This window comes from Mauremys mutica, chromosome 5 (genome assembly GCF_020497125.1).
Source record: "Mauremys mutica isolate MM-2020 ecotype Southern chromosome 5, ASM2049712v1, whole genome shotgun sequence".
NCBI classification, from domain to species: domain Eukaryota; kingdom Metazoa; phylum Chordata; order Testudines; family Geoemydidae; genus Mauremys; species Mauremys mutica.
In genome coordinates, this window is record NC_059076.1 from 12,322,179 (window position 1) to 12,344,220 (window position 22,042).

Genomic DNA, 22,042 nt, shown 5'->3' on the forward strand with positions numbered 1-22,042 from the left:
TCACCGTCCACACTTGCAAGGCACATACAGCGCTGTATCTCCCTGGCTACAGCGCTGGCTGTACTCCTGCTCTGCCTCGGGTATAACTATTGCAGCGCTGGTGATGCAGCGCTGGAGTGCAAGTGTAAACAGCGATTAATCTTACTATGCTGTAACTGACCTCCAGAATTTTCCCATAATGCTTTTAACTAAATTGCTTTCTTTGTTTTGTTATGATGCCTCTCTTTGTTTTGTTGTGAACTAGAGGCTCCGGGAGCTGCTTATCTAAAAAACAAACACAGCTCCTGTTTGCTGTGAATGAGGCAGGCAGGGGGATGAATATCTACAGCTAGTGTTTGCTTGAGGAGAGAAACAGCACGGCGGGGGCGGAGGTGAGGGGGAGAAAGGGAGTCCGACGGAGCAGCTGCTTATCAGGTCTGCAGGCTATTTGCAGTTAAGAGTGAATGAAGGGTTGAGAAAATGGTCAGATTTTGCAAGGCAGGGAGCTGACACAGAATTTGCAAGGCAGGCTTTGCAAGGCAGGGAGCTGACACACAGTGTCAGCTCCAAAAATCCACTCTCTCTCTCTCTACCACTCCCTGTCACACTCCACCCCACCCCCCTCTCTTGAAAAGCATGTTGCAGTCACTTGAACGCTGGGATAGCTGCCCATAATGCATCACTCCCAACAGCGCTGCAAATGCTGCAAATGTGGCCACACTGCAGCGCTGGTAGCTGTCAGTGTGGCCACACACCAGCGCTTTCCCTACACAGTTGTATGAACACAGCTGTAACTCCCAGCGCTGCACATCTGCAAGTGTAGCCATGGCCTTATACCCATATAATATATTCCCCTTTCCACATGGGAAGAGGCGATGCTGCTATAAACACCTTAACACGTCCCTCCTCACTCCAGGGGTGGTACCATTTTAGCTACAATGGTATAGCTAAAGCTGTACAACTTTTATCTACAGACAAGCCTTATGTGACTTGCCCAAGGTCATCCAGGAAATATGTGGCAGAGCATGAAGTTGAACCAAGGTGTCCGGAGTCCCAGAGTAGCACCCTACCCACTGGACCAGCCTCTCTCTCAGAAACTGCGGCCCTACATTTCTGATATTATGGTTTAGACACAATCACGGCAAACAAAAGCACCTTACCTAAAACATCGCTGTAGTACTGATTCCATTCTTTCCACAAAACCTGGTGAAACAGAACATCCTGAAGAGCATAAAAGAGCAGGTTTTGCAATCTCTCCATGTAGGACATCCTGTCTGTCAGTCCCCCCGTGCTGGCAGGTACGTACGAAGGAGGGGCTGGAAGCCCCCCACACAGCCGCTCCGCTGTGTTCCCATCAGAGAACCGGAAAGTATAGACAAAAGGGATTTCAAGCAACTCTGCTATCAGCTCACCGCCCGGAGAAAGAGGGTCTGAGATTAGCACATCAAACCCCGCTTGCCGGAGCTTTGCTATCAGCCTGGGGTTCAGCACCACACTGTCACAGGTCTGCTTCGACATGTTGAGAAAGACTTCCACACTATTCATCATTTTCACCAGGCCCTCCCAGTAGGACAGATGGGGAAGCTCGTACATCCACAGGTGCAGGAAGTCCTCCAACAGGGCCGCCAAGGTCTCCTCGGTAAAGGGCACCGGCAGGACCTCAAAGTCAAATGGGGAAGAGGACTCATTGTGATCGATGAGCAAATTTGTTGAAGGCACCAGCACAGTCACATCGTGGCCCCGAAGGGAGAGTTCCTCCAGCACCAGTTTTATGTTGAGCCAGTGACTGGCATCGGTGGGCCAGACCAGCACCTTCCCACAGGATCCTGAGCCCCAGCAGCTCATGTGAACCCACAGCACCAGCAAAAGCCACTTCAACATCCTGGCTGCACCTCTCACTGGAGCTAAGTTCAGTTCCAAAGTCCACAGTGTAAACACTTCTAAGCACAGCCCTCAAAGACTGGATGCTGAATGTTCCAATCCTGATAGAAGAATATGGTCATTTCAGTGCAAAATTACCATATGCGAGGCAACACTCAGCAAGTACCAAATCCTGTTCTGGATCACCTAGAATTCTCCTTCTGAATGAAACTGATGGATTCTCCTGCAGGATTGAAAACAACCTGCTCTCTCGGCTGGACAGCTATTGTTACACAATGTGCATTTTCAGATCTGCAGGAAAATTGTCATCTTTGAATTGCAAACTATGGCCCCAGTCCAAAGCTCACTAAATCAATGCGAGTCTTTCCAATGATTGCCATGGGCTTTGGAGCAGACCCTTATTACCAGGACTTGACCCTGTAATCACTGGTTTCTCTTCCACCAATCATGACTCACTGTCACCAACTTATTCATGATTTGCGATTGGCTGACGAATAGTTTTACAGACGCATTTGGGTCTGCGGTATGTGGGAACACTTGTCCTGAATGTGAATGTCGCCTGGCTTCTGCCTCCATGCTGGGTGATAGGAGTAGTGCTGGAGGAGGTCCCTGGGGATCATGGCAGGAACTCCAGAAGACGGGCAGGCAGAGGAAGCTTTAGGGGAAGGGTAGCTCAGTGGTTTGAGCATTGGCCTGCTAAACTCAGGGTTATGAGCTCAATCCTTGAGGGAGCCATTTGGGGAACTGTGGTAAAAATCTGGGGATTGGTCCTGCTTTGAGCAGGGGGTTGGACTAGATGACCTCCTGAGGTCCCTTCCAATCCTATGATTCTATGATCATCAGAGTTTCACAGTTCTTGCCCACTTGGGCTGCTGCTGTGGCTTCCCTTGTTCCCCAAGTGAAGCACTTAAACTGGCTCCGAATTTCTCCGTGGTGGTGGGGGCAGGGCAGCAGAGCCTCTGTGTCACAGGGGCCAGCACCTATTACACACAAAACAAATTGCCCCTCTCCCTGTGGGAAAACCCCCAGGGCAAAGCAAAGGGGGGCGGGTTCTCCTGAGATACTCCACGGGGGACGGCCCCACACAGAATGGGGCAGCCCACTAACCCCACCATCCGCCAAGAGCCACGTGGATCTCACCAAATCAGCAAGAGGCCTGGGCAAATTGCATGGAAGCCCTGCGCCTCCATACTCGCACAGAGGGACTCTGAGCCATTCCCTAGCTATGGCCCAATGGAGCCAGGATTACAGGGACCCCACCAAACACAGCTGTCTCCACGATCCCTCCTGTAAGTGGGGGACTCACACAGTGGTGGAGGGGCAGAATGATAACAGAGCTGGGGACAGGATTCTCTCTCTCTGGGAAACTGCAGGGCTGATGGTGGGACAATCCTAATCACCCTTCCCCAGCTCTGTGTGTGCACAGATCCCTGGCCCCACAGGGAGCTCTGTGCCAGCTCTGGGAGCAACCGAGGAGGTGGCTGTGAAGGCAACTGAAGGATGGGGCACAGATCACTGTATTATCTTTCTATGGGACACTGCATCACCTCTACCTCGGCCTCATCCCACTCCATCGCTAGTTCACAATCAGGGCCAAAGGTTTTTGCATACACTGCAAAGTGCGATACTGCTAGTGCATTTAGATAATAGCACAGCTATGACACACACAGACTTGAAAATTAGAGCCTGCTTTTATCATTAAGAGGGAAACTGGTTAGGAGCCAGGTCTCTCAGCTTAATGTTCTCTTCTGCAGTTGGAGGAATGTCATTTTTGATCAACCAGTTAAGCCTTTGGGAGTAGAGGGTTTCATGTAAGTGTCCGTTCTCAGAGCAGGGGTAATGCTGACAGATCCCGGTTGTCATCAGGCAGGATCAAACCGGGGATCTCTGGAGCTAAATGCACGAACCTCTACTGCATGAGCTAAAAGTCACATGGCTGTTAGCAGGGGCGGCTCTATGTATTTTGCCGCCCCAAGCATGGCAGTCAGGCAGCCTTCACAGCTGCATGCCTGCGGGAGGTCCGCTGGTAACGTGGATTCAGTGGCATGCCTGCAGGAGGTCCACCAGTCCCGTGCCTTCGGCATACCCACCGCCGAATTGCCACCGAAGCCGCGGGACCGGCAGACCTCCCGCAGGCATGCCACCAAAGTCTGCCTGACTGCCGCCCTCATGGCGACTGGCAGGCCGCCCCCCGCAGCTTTCTGACCCAGGCACACGCTTGGTGCGCTGGTGCCTGGAGCCGCCCCGGCTGTTAGCTAAAGCTGTAGAGCAGACTCAATCTCTCCAAGTGGTCTCGGTGCTACTACATGGGACAGAACACCACACCCAGGAGGTGCGGGGGTTACACAGGTACATTGTCAATGCCCGGCTTCCTCATAATATTGCCTGTAGTTTATTTAATAAAACTCTGATAAAAATCAAACGCCAACAAGTGTTAAATACTTGCTGCCATGATGCCAACAAATCAGTTAATTTGAATAAATAATAGGGAGAGGCGGGGGCTTCAAAAACACCCAAAGGATTTAGAAGCTCAAGTCCCTCAATGGTGCTTGTGCTCCTAAATCTCTGCACACTTTTGAAAATCTCTCCTTTGGTCTAGATTTTTTATTTTGTAAAGACCGTCGAAACTCTTTGTACATAAGACAAAGAGCCAACTACCTAGTGACTTTAGATCAGTGGGTTTAAATTCTTTTTTCGGTGAGCAATGTCGGTCAATCAAACCAGGGAAAGCAAACCAGCATGACTCCATTTTATATCCGGGTTCACATAGGGAATGATTCATCTTCTCCCCCTTTGCACAGCAGCATTATTTGCAGGGCGGTAGCCCCTGATATAGGCTAAGTCCTGTACGGACGCACAGGACAGCAGGCTGGGCCTCAAAGAGACGACAGTCTCAAAAGACAAAACCAGATGAATGTGACCACAACTCTACAGCTACCCCTTCTCATTCGGGAAACTCACTAGGCTGCACCTTCACTGGGTGATGTCTCCATTTCAACAGCGCTAGGCACTTCTAACTAGCTACTCCTTGTTCCATTGCAGTATTTGCCCTGATGACACCTTAATTGGGGCCATTTGAAACACATTCTTTGAAAAGGTGGATTCGTCAGGGCCTGACTGATGAGCCCTGGCAGCTTTGTTTACGTCAAGGGGACCCGCACACGCTTAGTCCCTTTGGAAATCAGGCCTCGTTTCATTATTCTTATAATAAAGTTCAAAAATAGAAACTAGAGCCCAGAGTGTAACATTTGATCAATTCACTGCAAACAGCCAACAGCTTTCAAAATGGTTCCTGGTATACCTATTGTGAGCCACCTTATTATTACTAATGTCACAATACAACCTAGAAGCCCCAATTGAAAATCTGGCCCCGTTGTGCTAGGAGCTGTACAAACACACAGCAAGAAAGCTTGCCCTCGAAACAGGTGAGATGACAAACAGATGGGAGAGAGGAAGGACTATTTGACCCATAGTAAATGGAGCCATGAAGAAGTGAAGTGAGGTACTCAAGGTCACATGGGTAGTCTGTGGCAGAGCTGGGACTAGAATCCAGATCTCTTGCATCCCCAGTCCAGTGCTTTCACCACAAGGCCTGGTGGTTACTTGTTGTGCTGCTTTCTAGGATCATGCCAAAAGAAACTGATGGAATGATTTTAGGCCCCAATTTCCTCTACCGGGAAATAATCCAGGGAGGGGAGAGAAAAAGCTGGGTGTTTCAACCAGCAGGGAGTCCGAGGGTCTTTCCCTTTCTCCTCTGCCTCCCACCTGCTCGGCTGCCCCATGTAGAGCAGGAAGTTGGCACAGCCGGACACTGCGACCAAGGCTTTTTCTTCACTCCCCTTTCTAGCTGTGAAGAGAAGTGGCAAGGCTGGAAATGTCACAAGAATGTACAGCTGGGGAACTAAGCACAGCGCGATGAAGGGGTGGGCTCCACGCAGTTCTTGTATTGATGGACCTTTTCGGTTTAGGGATGTCATTTTTTACCAAAATACCTATGCCGGGACAGCCCCTGGTGCAGACACAGTTAAACTGATACAGAAGTGCCTTGGGCCAGGAGTGTTAAGCCAGTATCCTAGCTTGGCAAGTGTTCCTTAGAGGACTGCAGCTTATACCAGCAAAACTGGGCTCTTCCGGTGTAGCTTATTCCAGCCCCTCTCAGCAAAACAAGCTATACAAGTAAAGGGGCAGTTTTTCCGATTCAACTTTCTTTATGCTAGGGGCTAGTACCGGCACAGCTGCCGGCAGAGATCACAGCCCTGATGGACATCACTATGCTGGCAAAAGCTTGCAGTCTAGACTCGGCCCAGGAAATTGAAGCTGGGTGCCTGGAATCCTCCCCCACTGGACTAGGCTTCCTTTCGCACAATGCAGCCCACAGTAAAGACACAATCACGGCAAACAAGAGCAGCCTTACCTAAAACATCGCTGTAGTACTGATTCCATTCTCTGCAGAAAACCTGGTGAAACAGAACATCCTGAAGAGCATAAAAGAACATGTTTTTCATCCTCTCCATGAAGGACATCCTGTCCGTCAGGCTGCCCAGGCTGGCAGGCACGTACGAAGGAGGGGCAGGAAGCCCCCCACACAGCCGCTCCACTGTGTTCCCCATAGAGAACCGGAAAGTATAGACAAATGGGACACCAAGCTTCTCTGCAAGGAGAATGTCGAAGGCAGCCTCTCTCAGCATCTCCATCAGCTCCTCATTCCACACCACCGAATCACAAGTTGCTTTGCTCATTGACAGCAGCCATGATACTAAGTTACACATCCTGGAAGTGGTCTCCCAGTATGAAAAGTTGGGCAGTTCATAAAGCCACATGTGGAGAATGTTTCCATCAGGGATGCCATATCCTCCTTTGTGAATGGCACAGGGATCACCTCAAAATTGAAAGGGGAAGGTCTGGTGGCATCTATGCCCAGGAAGGATGAAGACAACAGCACAGTCACCTCATGGCCCCTGTCTGCGAGCTCTTCTAAAATGGACTTTACATTGAGCCAGTGACTGTTATCAGCTGGCCAGACCAGCACCTTCCCACAGGACCCTGAGCCCAAGCCAGAGCCCAGAACCAAAAAGAGTGCTGCAATACACTTCCCCGACATCATGTGGCTGCGTTTCCTTGGAAGCTGTTGCACTCTGCTTGCTTGCTTGCCTACTTCTTTCGATCCAGGTGCCAGTACACAAGAGGACAGCCCACGGTGGAGATTATGTTCTAAAACTTCCAACATTGATTAACCTTAGTTGTCTCAGAGCACAGGGAATACCTTGGCAGTAAAATCAATCTGTGCTAGCCCTATGTGACTTGCCCAAGGTCACCCAGGAAATATGTGGCAGAGCATGAAGTTGAACCAAGGTATCCGGAGTCCCGGGGTAGCACCCTACCTACTGGACTAGACTTCCTTTCGGAAACTGCGGCCCTACATATTTGATGTTATGGTACTGACACAATCACGGCAAACAAGAGCAGTCTTACCTAAAACATCGCTGTAGTACTGATTCCATTCTTTCCACAAAAACTGGTGAAACAGAACATCCTGAAGAGCATAAAAGAGCAGGTTTTGCAATCTCTCCACGTAGGACATCCTGTCCGTCAGTCCCCCCGTGCTGGCAGGTACGTACGAAGGAGGGGCTGGAAGCCCCCCACACAGCCGCTCCGCTGTGTTCCCGTCAGAGAACCGGAAAGTATAGACAAAAGGGATTTCAAGCAACTCTGCTATCAGCTCACCGCCCGGAGAAAGAGGGTCTGAGATTAGCATATCAAACCCTGCTTGCCGGAGCTTTGCTATCCGCCTAGGGTTCAGCACCACACTGTCACAGGTCTGCTTCGACATCTTGAGAAAGACTTCCATGATATTCATCATTTTCACCAGGCCCTCCCAGTAGGACAGATGGGGAAGCTTGTACATCCACAGGTGCAGCAAGTCCTCCAACAGGGCCGCTATGCTCTCCTCGGTAAAGGGCACCGGCAGGACCTCAAAGTCAAATGGGGAAGAGGACTCATTGTAATCGATGAGCAAATTTGCTGAAGGCACCAGCACAGTCACATCGTGGCCCCGAAGGGAGAGTTCCTCCAGCACCCGTTTTATGTTGAGCCAGTGACTGGCATCGGTGGGCCAGACCAGCACCTTCCCACAGGATCCTGAGCCCCAGTAACTCATGTGAACCCACAGCACCAGCAAAAGCCACTTCTTCAACATCCTAGCTGCACCTCTCACTGGAGCTAAGTTCAGTTCCAAAGTCGACAGTGTAAACACTTCTAAGCACAGCCCTCAAAGACTGGATCTTGAACGTCGCAATCTTCATATAAGGTCATTTCAATGCAAAATTACCATATGTGAGGAAACACTCAGTAAGTACCAAATCCTGTTCTGGATCACCTAGAATTCTCCTTCTGGAATGAAACTGATGGATTCTCCTGCAGGATTGAAAACAACCTGCTCTCTCGGCTGGACAGCTATTGTTACACAATGTGCATTTTCAGATCTGCAGGAAAATTGTCATCTTTGAATTGCAAACTATGGCCCCAGTCCAAAGCTCACTAAATCAATGCGAGTCTTTCCAATGATTGCCGTGGGCTTTGGAGCAGACCCTTATTACAAAGACTTGACCCTGTAATCACTGGTCTGTCTTCCACCAATCATGACTCACTGTCACCAACTTATTCATGATTTGTGATTGGCTGACGAATAGTTTTACAGATGCATTTGGGTATGCGGTGTTTGGGAACACTTGTCCTGAATGTGAATGTCCCCTGGCTTCTGCCTCCATGCTGGGTGATAGGAGTAGTGCTGGAGGAGGTCCCTGGGGATCGTGGGAGGAACTCCAGGAGACGGGCAGGCAGAGGAAGCTTTAGGACATCAGAGTTTCACAGTTCTTGTCCACTTGGGCTGCTGCTGTGGCTTCCCTTGTTCCCCAAGTGAAGCACTTTCACTGGCTCCAAATTTCTCCGTGGTAGTGGGTGCACGGCAGCGGATCCTCTGTGTCACACGGGCCAGCACCTATTACACACAAAACATAGGGCCGGATTGCCCCTCCCTCTGTGGGAAAACCCCCAGGGCAAAGCAAAGAGGGGCGGGTTCTCCTGAGATGCTCCACGGGGGATGGCCCCACACAGAATGGGGCAGCCCACTAACCCCACCATCCCCCAAGAGCCACGTGGATCTCACCAAATCAGCAAGAGGCCTGGGCAAATTGCATGGAAGCCCTGCGCCTCCACACTCGCACAGAGGGACTCTGAGCCATTCCCTAGCCATGGCCCGATGGAGCCAGGATTACAGGGACCCCACCAAACACAGCTGTCTCCACGATCCCTCCTGTAAGGGGAGTCGCAGAATGATAACAGAGCTGGGGACAGGATTATCTCTCTCTGGGGAACTGCAGGGCTGATGGTGGGACAATCCTAATCACCCTCCCCCAGCCCTGTGTGCGCACAGATCCCTGGCCCCACAGAGAGCTCTGTGCCTGCTCTGGGAGCAACCAAGGAGGTGGCCGTGAAGGCAACTGAAGGATGGGGCATGGATCACTGTATTATCTTTCTATGGGACACTGCATCACCTCTACCTCGGCCTCATCCCACTCCATCGCTAGGGCACAGTCAGGGCCACAGGTTTTTGCATACACTGCAAAGTGCGATACTGCTAGTGCATTTAGATAATAGCGCAGCGATGACACACTCAGCCTTGAACATTAGAGCCTGCTTTTATCATTAAGAGGGAAACTGGTTAGGAGCCAGGTCTCTCAGCTTAATGTTCTCTTCTGCACTTGGAGGAATGCCATATTTGATCAACCAGTTAAGCCTTTGGGAGTGTCCATTCTCAGAGCAGGGGTAATGCTGACAGATCCCGGCTGTCGTCAGGCAGGATCGAACCGGGGACCTCTGGAGCTAAATGCACGAGCCTCTACTGCATGAGCTAAAAGTCACATGGCTGTTAGCAGGGGCGGCTCTATGTATTTTGCCGCCCCAAGCATGGCAGTCAGGCAGCCTTCGGCTGCATGACTGCGGGAGGTCCACCAGTCCCGTTCCTTCGGCATACCCACCGCCAAATTGCCACCGAAGCCGCAGGACCGGCGGACCTCCCACAGGCATGCCACCAAAGTCTGCCTGACTGCCGCCCTCATGGCAACTGGCAGACTGCCCCCCGCGGCTTTCCGACCCAGGCACGCGCTTGGTGCGCTGGTGCATGGAGCCGCCCCGGCTGTTAGCTAAAGCTGTAGAGCAGATACAGTTAAACTGATACAGAAGTGCCTTGGGCCAGGAGTGTTTAGCCAGTATCCTAGCTTGGCAAGTGTTCCTTAGAGGACTGCAACTTATACCAGCAAAACTGGCCTCTTCCGGTGTAGCTTATCCCAGCCCCTCTCAGCAAAACAAGCTATACAAGTAAAGGGGCAGTTTTTCTGATACAACTTTGTTTATGCTAGGGGCTAGTACCGGCACAGCTGCCGGCAGAGATCACAGCCCTGATGGACATCACTATGCCGGCAAAAGCTTGCAGTCTAGACTCGGCCCAGGAAATTGAAGCTGGGTGCCTGGAATCCTCCCTCACTGGACTAGGCTTCCTTTCACACAATGCAGCCCGCAGTAAAGACACAATCATGGCAAACAAGAGCAGCCTTACCTAAAACATTGCTGTAGTACTGATTCCATTCTCTCCAGAAAACCTGGTGAAACAGAACATCCTGAAGAGCATAAATGAACATGTTTTTCATCCTCTCCATGAAGGACATCCTGTCCGTCAGGCTGCCCATGCTGGCAGGCACGTACGAAGGAGGGGCGGGAAGCCCCCCACACAGCCGCTCCACTGTGTTCCCCATAGAGATCCGGAAAGTATAGACAAATGGGACACCAAGCTTCTCTGCCACTAGCTCCCCACCCGGCAATAATGGATCTGCAAGGAGAATGTCGAAGGCAGCCTCTCTCAGCATCTCCATCAGCTCCTCATTCCACACCACCGAATCACAAGTTGCTTTGTTCATAGACAGCAGCTGTGATAGAAAGTTACACATCCTGGAAGTGGTCTCCCAGTATGAAAAGTTGGGCAGTTCATAAAGCCACATGTGGAGAAAGTCTTCCATCAGGGACGCCATATCCTCCTTTGTGAATGGCACAGGGATCACCTCAAAATTGAAAGGGGAAGGTCTGGTGGCATCTATGCCCAGAAAGGATGAAGACAACAGCACAGTCACCTCATGGCCCCTGTCTGCGAGCTCTTCTAAAATGGACTTTACATTGAGCCAGTGACTGTTATCAGCTGGCCAGACCAGCACCTTCCCACAGGACCCTGAGCCCAAGCCAGAGCCCAGAACCAAAAAGAGTGCTGCAATACACTTCCCCGACATCATGTGGCTGCGTTTCCTTGGAAGCTGTTGCACTTGCCTACTTCTTTCGATCCAGGTGCCAGTACACAAGAGGACAGCCCACGGTGGAGATTATGTTCTAAAACTTCCAACATTGATTAACCTTAATTGTCTCAGAGCACAGGGAATACTTTGGCAGTAAAAGTCAATCTGTGCTAGCACATAATCCTGTCCTGGATAAGACCGTATGAATTGCCTGCTTCAATCCACAGCAGGAAACAAGATTCGAGTCAGATCACTCCCTCTGTTGAGCAATCACTAACAGTCATTCTTGCTCTGTATGAATCACTGCTCACTGCTCTTCGTACTAACTGCTACTGCCCCTACTGCAGAGAGAGAACTAGCCACCAGATAAAGGAAGGACTCTAGAAAAATAATATTGCCTCACTGTAGGAGAAAGAGCATTAAGGAGAAAGAAAGAAATGCATTGCCAACTGTATTGCAGCATGTGGGTTTCTGTAACTGTTTTCCAGTGATAGATCCTACAGGAGCTGTGATAGGGAAGCCAGGAAAGTGACAGCATGTCTACTATAGCCAGTCTGTAAGGTTAGGGGCTTGCTTTTGTGAAAGTGAAATGAATTATATTAAAGAAATAGAATGAATTAAAGAATGCTGGATGTGCCTTTAAGTAGAAATGAAAAGAATGCTGTGATCCAGGTGTCAGGAAAGCAGACATTAAGGTAGAACAATTGCTCCGCTTAAGGGCGATTGGTGAAGTATTAGCCTTAGATCGATAAGAGTTAGTAAGGAAGTAGGAGATGCATGCTGTGCCCCAGGTAAATTTTACAATTTTGCTCTCTTTGTCCCTTTGTTTAGTTCGCTCCCTTTTATCTGTATAAAAAAGACTGTTTGGGTCTTGTATGGGGGCTCACATTATCTGGGTGTTATTAGCAGAGCGCTGTGCTAATAAAACAGAGTGGTCTGACAAACTGAGTCCTGAGTCTGACACTTTCACAAGACTTTTATACCTGGAGTTAATTGATTGCCAATTAACTTGAGGTAATTAACAGATTTGTAAAGGCTGGTGTGGACACAGTGCACACAGGGGCGGCTCCAGCACACCAAGCGCGTGCTTGGGGCGGCAAGCCACGGGGGGGGCGATCTGCCGGCGCCGCGAGTGCAGCAGGCAGCCTGCCTGCTGTGCTTGGGGCGGCAAAATGCCTAGAGCCGCCCCTGAGTGCACACATTTCATCATGTTACACAGGTCTTGTTCTTTTCTCTAGGGATCAGCACAGCCTGTCTGCAGTGGGGAGAGTCCACAGTAAGACTTTAGGAACATGTTAAATTACCTGGAGTTAACTGGCAATCAAGTACCTCAAGCTAATTGTCAATCAATTATCTCCAGCTACAAAAGTCTAGTGAAGACAAGCACAGGCCCCCTTCTATTTGGGATAGTTCATCTGTGACTCTTTTGGCCTCTGTTTTCACCAGCGTTTTTTTCTTCCTTCTGCTTTGTCTTGTTTCCTATGTTGGCTACTTCTCCCTAGGCTAGTAGGCTGGGTTAAATACCCTGGGTCTCTTCTCACTCTGTCATGCCCTCCTTCTATCACTCTATAGCATAAAAGGGCCTCAAAGCCAGCTGACCTGGCCACCTGGGAATTCTTCTTATGCAGGGAATATACAGCCTTTAATCCACTTCATGCAAGGGTTTCCCTCTTACGTGTCAGAAGGGCTCCGTTAAGCCAATGGGATTCTTTCCAACGGGCTGTCAATCAGGCCTAAACTTTAAGTAGTCCCCAAAAGAAAATAAATGCAGTTTCATCATGAAGCAATTGGAAGAAGCCATGCGGAAAAGCAACAGAACAATTGCAGTCATCAGCTCCAGCTCCTTCGTACGCATTAGATACCCTCAGATGTATCTCGCAGTTTCAAAATTAGGTATAACTTCCATTATCTGAATGCAGTGAAGGCAAGAATAAGCTGAGATAAGTGCGGTTTCAGATAGCAGAATAGTTTCTGGTGTAAGGGCTTGTCTATGTGCAAAGATGGTTTAACCAAAGATGGACATGACCTTAGTTTGGATAACTGAGGCGGCCCGTGCTGCATTTGACATGAGAAACAAGAAGTGTCCGACTGAGGAGGGAAATTTTCAACCCATGTGCATGATGGCATCCTCCTGTTCTAAAGAAATATTGCACCATGACAAAGAAAATAATTGGAAGTGAACTATTCATGGATCCTCTTGTTATTCTCTTCCAATGGCATTCCAGGCCAGTTGTGGTTTGGTGAAACATACTGGTAGCAGCCACATGTGACACCACTGCACATAAACAACAAAAGGAGTCTTCATTCCTGCAAGGTTTTCACAAGTGCTTCAGAGGAGATTCCAGCCACACACTTCCATCATCAGAATGGACAGCGTCACTGGCTGAGTAGAAGGGGAAGGAGGAGAGTCGTATGGATTCAATGTAGCTGCTATAATCAGAGGGTCCTGGACCTCATTTATCTCTGTTTTAGGCCAATGTCTCTGTTGACTTCAATAGAGTCACTCCTGAGTTACAACAGTGTCAGAGGAAAGGCAGCCCCACTGACTTCATCAACTATCTTCCTCTGCCTCAGAGGAAACAGACCATTGATTATGTTTCCCTACTTCTGATATACAGATGTTTACCCTCCAGTGAAACCTCTACGTTGACAAGGCCACATACTCAGCTCACAGAAACCAGTGTCACTCCACTGAAGTCCATTTACACCAGCTGAGGATCTGGCCCTGTCCTCAATCATTTTGTCACCTTATGTTACCCATCCCTTTCGAAAATAGAGGTGAGTACTTATGGAAACTCACCCAATACGCTGCTATAATAGGAGTCCCATTCCTTCCAAATCAGGAGCTGCAGAAGGTCATGAATGAGGTAGAGCAATAGGTTTTCAGTCCTTTCCAAGAAGGACATCTTTTCTTGTAGCTCAGAGGTGGCAGCTGGCACGTAAGAAGGAGGAGCCAATATCTGACCACACAGTCTCTCAAATGCAAAGCCTGGGGAAAACCTCAGGGTGAAGATAAACGGCACCCTCAGCAGCTCCGCCAGCAGCTCCCCACAGGGCAGCACTGGGTCTGAGAGGAGGACATCATACTGGGACATCCGCAGCTTTTCCAGCAGCTTCCTGCTTTTTACTGCCCCATCACATATCTGCCTCTGCGTGTGAGAAACGCTACGTGAGAGGCTCCTCATCGTGCTATGCATTTCCCAGAAGGAGACCTGAGCTTTCTCATAGACCCAGAAACGCAGGAATTTTTCCCACAGTGATCGCAGCCTGTCAGATGTAAATCCAACCTCGATGGGTTCAAAATGAAGAGCGGAAGCTGAAGTAGCGTTGACAGAAAGGGATGCTGAATGGACCAGCACTGTAATGTTATGGCCCATGCTTGCCAGTTCTTCAGTCACCAGTTTCAGATTCATCCAGTGGCTGTAATCCGCAGGCCACACCAGCACCTTCCCAGAGAGCACATTCTCAGCCAGCAGGGAGAGGCAAACTAGTACCCTGCAGGTGCACTGCAAATTTAGCATCGCTGCAGCAGCTGTGAATCAGCAGACAAAGGCTGTGTTCACACAGGGATCTGCCTTAAAAGAGTGAGTCATAAAAAATTCATGCTGTCAGTAAGAAACATCCCATGATTTATGATACACCCATCTCTTTCTGGAAAACCTGGATGGGAATTCTATTCAGCATGGAATGGAGCAAACTTTGCAGATCTCCCTATCAGACGGTACAAACAGTGAACACCATGAACTTGCTGTTTCATGTGATTTTTAAAGCTAACGGCACAACTGGGAGTTCGGCACCCACCGACTTTTAATCAGAGATAAGGGCCAGATTTACAAAGGTCTTTAGGTGCCTAATGAGGCAGACAGGTGCTTAACCTGCTTAGGTGCCTAGTGGTATTTAGGCAAGTGCCTAACTCCCCTTAGCTTCAAAGGGAGTTAGGCACCTAACCTGCTTAGAATGAAACCGCTCTAAAGCAACACTGTTTGACCACACACACACATAGGAAAGTGGGTTGAAGAACTTGCCTCCTCTACAGCATCCCCAGCGATCAAGGGTGTCTTTCTGCAGCTTGGGGTCCTTCTGGACTCCTCAGTGTTACTGGCTGGCCAAATAACCCTGGCAGCAAACAATACCCACCCAACTGCCACCTGCTGAAGAGAATGAAATACCCACGTGCACCAAGCCCAGGGCTCTGTTGAAACAAAAGGGTTTGCAGGTAGCCTGTTCTCTCAGTAACTGGGTGGATGAGAGGCCTGCTGTGGCCATTGAATCTGCGCTGCACTCCAAGTTCAAACTCCAAGTTCTGCCCTTGGCAGAAATGTGAGAATGAGCTACAGGCCTGTTGCTACCATCTGCTTCTGATAAATGGGTTTCCTCTTCCTAGGAATGGGCCCTGAGTAGAACAGCTAATTTAGAAGGGGCTCTAACTTTGGGGGGGGGCTCTCCTCAAACCCCCATGCAAGCTGGGATCTGGGGGACTGGGTCTGAGCTCCTTCCCTGCCCCCTGTATGCGAGCCAGGATCTGAGGGCCCCTGCCCCTTTGGGGGAGGGGAAGTTGAGCTCCTTTCCCTGACCCCCCCTGGGAGCTGAGGTGGCCCTGACTCTGTACAATGGAGACAATAGCACTTCCTTACCTCACAGGGGTGTTGGGAGGATAAATACATGAAAGATGGTGAAATGCTCAGATGCTATAGTAACAAAGGACAAATAAGTACCTGAAATGGAACTAGACTAGATACCATGCAATGAGATGTTTGGTATAAGAGCTGCTTGCTCTTCTGTATGCCACTAGGGGACAGTAACGTACTGTAGACTGGATTTGAAAGTCTGGTAACGCACTAGCTTTTTCCTGGTAACCTATTTTCCCTGCACTTAAGAAATCACTTAAAGTCCCTTTCACTGTGAGAGAAAAATAGCTTCTAAGCTTCTGCTCTGCAAAAGTTCTCATTGTTTACCAAGTCACATTGTTATTGTCCTAATGTTTTTCATTGCAGCTTATGCGTACGGTTTGGATCATTCTTTCCTTTTTCATTCTCTCTGTCCATTCTTCCCATACAAAAGCAGACAGGTATTGTAATGGAATAGCTATGGGAAACCAAGGGGAGTCAAGTGATCTGCTGTGACTGCAGTATGACAATAGAGGTTCATTTTCTTAAAGCGTGAAGGGCTCAGTCTTGCAAGGTGCCGAGCCTCGGTCAGGTGCTGGAGTCAGTGAGAGTTGAAGGTGCAGTTCACAGTTCCAAACCTATTAAAATGTCATTCACTGATCCTATGTAACTAATATTTAAGTAAACTATCAGCGTTACAAGACAGATTAGCTCCACTGACAACAATTCAAAACAAAGGGTTCTATGTGAAATGAAAGAAATCGCAGTGCCCTCATTGCTTATTACCGGATGCAGTGTATGTAAGCATAATTTGTTTTGAAAAGAGAGGCTCGGTTTTAACTAACCTGTGATGTAAGTATGGGTTTTGGTTACAAAGCCATGCTTGATTTCAGTATATCCGCTGAGAACCTCTGAATTTTCCTCTCATTCACCCGGCCAAATTGCCATGCTGAACAGTTAGGGCAGAGTGTATTTTGTCTTCAGGCTTTATCCACAACTGATCATCTAATCTGATCTCCTGTGTAACACAGGCCAGAGAATTTCACCAGTTACCCCTATATTGAGCCCTATATCACAGAAGAGCCTCCAAAGTTAACGTATCTTGCCATTAGAGGAAAACATGGCTTGGGTTCTAGGTCATATCAGTGCTACCCAATATGGAAGCGGTTCAAGGAGGAGAGTATCCGGGGTGGTTGTTTAGAACATTGTGGCAGCAGCCTCTCTATAATTTAGGCTGTAGCTAGGATTCTAAAAATGCCCCAGAAAAGACAGTTCATTGTGAATGTTGGCAGGTTGTGCCATGGGCCAGGTTTCGCTTCATGGGGAGAATCTCAAGTCAGTTGAACTAGGGGTTCCTAAGACATAGCACACTAAAAAATGGACTCTTTTGAAAATAAAAAAAAATTGTAACGTTTTCTGCTCACCCTCTGTGAGGGGTGAAACATCTAGCCCTGTGCTTTTGTGGCTGACATCTTGTGCCTGGGACTACAAAGTAAATTTGGCACATAAAATACAGAAAGGTATTAGCAAAAAGAACGAGGAGTTCTTGTGGCACCTGAAGTGGGCACAAGTACTCCTCGTTCGTTTTGCTGATACAGACTAACATGGCTTCCACTCAGAAAGGTATTAGGATTTTTTTTTTGAGCTATGGAAAGACCACGGGGACTGCTGGTGATTCATGGATAGAGGTCAGACTAAGGGATCTAATGGTCCTGTCTGGCCTTAAAATCCATCAATGTCTGGCTCACTAGCATTGTCTGCAGACTCCTGACTGAGTTCAGCACTAGCTCTCCTCTGAACCTAACAAAAAGCACAGAGGGAATGGGCAAAATGATGTGCTTGCTTGCTTCTCAGCTGGATTTGAACTCAGGACCTCCAACACCACAGTATAGATCTTTACCACTTGAGCTAAAACAGTAGCTACCTCAATGAGCTAGCAGCCCTTGTAGGTTTTATCATCTTATGGGAACCAGCCACTTGAAGAGGACACAAATATCACTGAACCAGTGAGTTACACTTATATACACCCATCAAACATCCTTTGGTCTAGGAGCAGTGCTGGGCTAGGGACTAGGATTTCTAGTGTCACCTCTTCCAACACCTGGCTCTAGTAGTTCCCTCACACCCCTTATTACTGAGATAGTCATTGTGCCCCTGTCCTGGAAGAGAAACAAGCATCATTAACCCTCTTTTAGAGATGAGATAACTGTCGTCCACTGGAGACATGAGTTCACTTCTGGCACCGCTGGGACTAGAACCTCATCTATCCTCTTGTAAGTACACATTATAACAATCTGTAATTACATGACCACATGCAATTTGTTCTACAGGACCCCTACCTCATTCAGTGCATTGGAGGGACAGTAAATGAGACAGACAGTTGGAAAGGTTGCATTGTAAGGTCCTTAAAGTGCCTCGCACAATCGGGTCCCAGGGTGACCAGGCAGCAAGTGTGAAAAATCAGGACAGTGGGCAGGGAGTAATAGGTGCCTATATAAGACAAAGCTCCAAATATCAAGACTGTCCCTGTAAAATCAGGACATCTGGTCACCCTATGGGGTTCTGGTCCATGAGTTGGACTCCCAGGTCCTACAGTAATACAAATAATAAATAATAATTATAATAATAAAGGCTGTTCTCCCATGGTTAAGGCACTGGACTGGAACCTAAGAGAACTGAATTCTATTCCTAGCTGTGCCACAATGGTGTGGTGTGGGGCAAGGCTCAGTTATGCCTATGCAGATGCACAGTGGGGCCGGACTGATGTTGTCTGGGGCAACTTAAAAGTTAGGAGGTACCAGAATTAAAGCGCTTGTCTTTGCAACATGAACATTCTTCTGACATAGATTTTTGGATGTAATATCATTAAGAATGAAAGAGTGAAATGCTTACCTAGAATGTTACTGTAATACGAATCCCATTCTCCCCAGTAGCTCTCAAACACATAGTCTTGTAGGAGGTAAGACAGTATGTTTTTTATTCTTTCGCCGAATGACAACTTGTCTGTGAGCTCAGACAGGGCTGCGGGTGCATACGAAGGCGGAGAGGGCATCTTCCCACAATGCCTCTCCACTGTTGAGGCTGGTGTGAAACGCAGAGAGTACACAAATGGAATTCCGAGTTTGAGAGCAACTAGGTCACCGCCGATAGTCACCGGATCGGCGAGAAGCACATCGTACTTGTCCCTCTGCAGCCGGGCCATTAAATCCCGGTTGCCTAGCACGCCATCACACAGCTGTCTAGTCATCTCATTCGCTTTGCTGATCAGCTTCCCCAGTTCCTTGTAGAACTGCCAGAAGGTCAGTGCAGTTGGTCTGTTATACACCCACAAGCTCACGATCTCCTTGATCAAGGAGTCAATGTAGTTCTTTCCGAAGGGCACAGGGTACACCTCGAACCTCTCGGCCGTCTCAGCATGCGGTGTGATGAAGAGGGAAGCATTTGCCACTAGGATGGTGACATTGTGCTCTCGGCGTATCAGTTCCTGTATAATGATCTTAACATTTAGCCAGTGACTGGCTTCCGCAGGCCAAATCAGCACATTCCCACAGAAGACCGTTCCTATCAGAGTGACCTGAAAAGCTATAAATTGGATGTGCTTCTTTGACACACTGGTTCGGGCTGTGGCGGAGGCCATGGCAGGTTTGGTGACTGGACAGGAATATATTTTTCACTCTCAATCACTTTCTCAGCCTCTCTCAGTGATGTGGAATAGCCACTTGACCAGTACTCCTAACGATGAACAGACACGCTCCAGAAGAGTGGGTTTTCCAAACCTGGATGGTGATGGATACACCTGGAACACAAGTACAGTTTAGGTGTCTGGAATAAAAAGACAGAAAGGGTTATGACATTTCTTTCTTGCTTAGCTCTTCTCTTTCCACTTGTTTTTTAATCATTAGTTTCGGCTGAGGAGAAAGACGGCCAATAGAAATCCTAAACATTAGTTAAGTCTTCAAAAACAGGGCTTCAAATGAGACTTAAGTGGCACATAAGCCTTGTGTTGATCCCTCTGATAGGGGTGAATTTAATCCTTTGGCTTTATCTGTGGTAGTACCACAGTATTTCCAGACAAAAATATTAACCATGGAAATGAGGGTAAGTACGGACTGTCTCATGATGCTCTTCATATATCGATTTGTTAGGGAAGTATGAGGATATGCCTCCTGTTAATTTTCCCATGCAGGGCCACTGGAAAGCATGTCACCGTCTCAGGGCTGTGAAGGTTAGCTTTTTTAACTGTAGCATGATTGGTATTTATTTGTTCTAATGTTTGTGTTACTTAGTATAGTAACTTACAGGGATTTTTTTTGGTCTAAATATTTTCTTTTCTCCCCCCCTTTTTAGAAAAAGATGTGGTGACACTAGTGGCCGCCAGCAGGTGGTGCGGTTATAAGCGGTGTGATAAGGTCTATTCAAGAAAGGCTTATTGGCATTGGGGAGGCAACCTGCCACCACAGCACTGAGCCTTGCCTGGGGAGAGGCTGCTATAGCAGGGGCCAGAGGTGGTGAATCCCCCATAGGGCTCTCTGCAATGAGGAGGGGCTGGTGCCTCCCATAGCCATCTGCTCCAAGGCTGGTGGGGAGAGCACCACTTTCCTGGCCCTCTGCCCTGAGGATGGGTGACCCATAGAACAGGAATACTGGGCCAGGGTAGCCCCCTCCCCTCAAAGTCTCATGAGTGGCAGCACCAGCTGTGGTGGGTTAGGGAGGAGTGAGCTTTGCCTGCTCACTGAAGGACCAGTGGTGGAGGCTGGAGGGCTTCCTCCTCCCTAAGGAGAGCCAGCAGCAGCGGTCAAAGGCTCCCCTGCTCCCATAGTAACCTGGGCTCCAACCCCTCATCCCTATCAGCTGCCTGAAGAGCAGAAACACACTAAGATTCATCTTAACCTTACTCACTGATAGCTTGGCTATCTACCAACTCACATCACTGTGTACATAAGGACATAAGAATGGCCATACTGGTCAAACCCATGTTCCACCTAGCCCAGTAGCCGATGCCAGGTGCTTTGAAGGGAATGAACAGAACAGGGCAATTATCAAGTGATCCACCTCTGGTCATCCAGTCTCACCTTTTGACACTCAAAGGTTTAGCCACTGATGGACCTATACTCCATGAACTTATACAATTCTTTTTTTAATCCACTTACACTTTTGGCCTTCACAACATCCCTGGCAATGAGTTCCACAGGTTGACTGTGTGTTGTGTGAAGTACTTCCTTTTGTGTGTTTTAAACCTGCTGCCTATTCATCTCATTGGCTGTTCCCTTGTTTTTGTGTTATGTGAAGGGGTAAAGAATTCTTCCCTATTCCCTTTCCACACCAATAATGATTTTATAGACCAATATCGTATCCCTGTTTTGCCATCTCTTTTCCAAGATAAACAATTCCAGTCTTTTTAATCTCTCCTTATACGGAAGCTGTTCATCATTTTTGTTGGCCTTCTCTATACCTTTTCCAGTTCCAGTGTTCAAGGTAGTGGCGTACCAGGGGTTTCTATAGTGGCACTATGATATTTTCTGTCTTATTATCTTTCCCTTTCCTAATGGTTCCTTACACAATAGCTTTTTTGACTGCTGCTGCACATTTGATGGCCACTGCACACTGAGTGGAGGATTTCAGAGAACTATCTAAAATGACTCCAAGATCTTTCTTGAGTGACAACCACTAATTTAGACCCCATCATTTTGTATGTATAATTGAGATGATGTTTTCCAATGTGCATTATTTTGCACTTATCAACATTGAATTTTGTGACATCTGTAAATGTTGCCACTTCACTATTTGTCCCCTTTTTCAGGTCATTTATGAATATGTTGACCAGCATAAGTTCTGATGCGGTTCAACAAGGACAAGTGCAGAGTCCTGCACTTAGGACGGAAGACTCCCATGCACTGCTACAGACTAGGGACCGAGTGGCTAGGCAGCAGTTCTGCAGAAAAGGACCTAGGGGTCACAGTGGACGAGAAGCTGGATATGAGTCGACAGTGCCCTTGTTGCCAAGAAGGCTAATGGCATTTTGGACGTATAAGTAGGAGCATTGCCAGCAGATCGAGGGACATGATCGTTCCTCTCTATTCAGCACTGGTGAGGACTCATTTGGAGTTCTGTGTCCAGTTTTGGGCCCCACACTACAAGAAGGATGTGGAAAAATTGGAAAGAGTTCAGCGGAGGGCAACAAAAATGATTAGGGGGCAGGAGCACATGACTTATGAGGAGAGGCTGAGGGAACTGGGA

At 48.4% G+C, this 22,042-nt stretch overlaps 1 protein-coding gene across 8 annotated transcripts in view; it reads right to left on the minus strand.

Moving 5' to 3' along the window:
- Nucleotides 1-19,457, minus strand: part of LOC123371283 (UDP-glucuronosyltransferase 2A2-like) — a 38,862-nt gene extending 19,405 nt beyond the window's left edge. The window contains exons 1-2 of one of the 8 annotated variants that reach the window (XM_045018702.1): nucleotides 10,555-11,210; nucleotides 7,333-7,424 (exon numbers count right to left, since the gene is read on the minus strand). In XM_045018702.1, coding sequence (XP_044874637.1) covers nucleotides 7,333-7,424; nucleotides 10,555-11,198 — 736 coding nt within the window. In that variant the 5' untranslated portion in view covers nucleotides 11,199-11,210. Of the gene's footprint in view, nucleotides 1-1,139; nucleotides 1,876-6,274; nucleotides 6,502-7,332; nucleotides 8,072-10,474; nucleotides 11,214-13,998; nucleotides 14,735-18,697 lie in introns of those variants that run through there. The other 7 variants (XM_045018695.1, XM_045018698.1, XM_045018701.1 and 4 more) reach the window with 7 other exon arrangements.
- Between the last annotated feature and the right edge of the window lie 2,585 nt (nucleotides 19,458-22,042).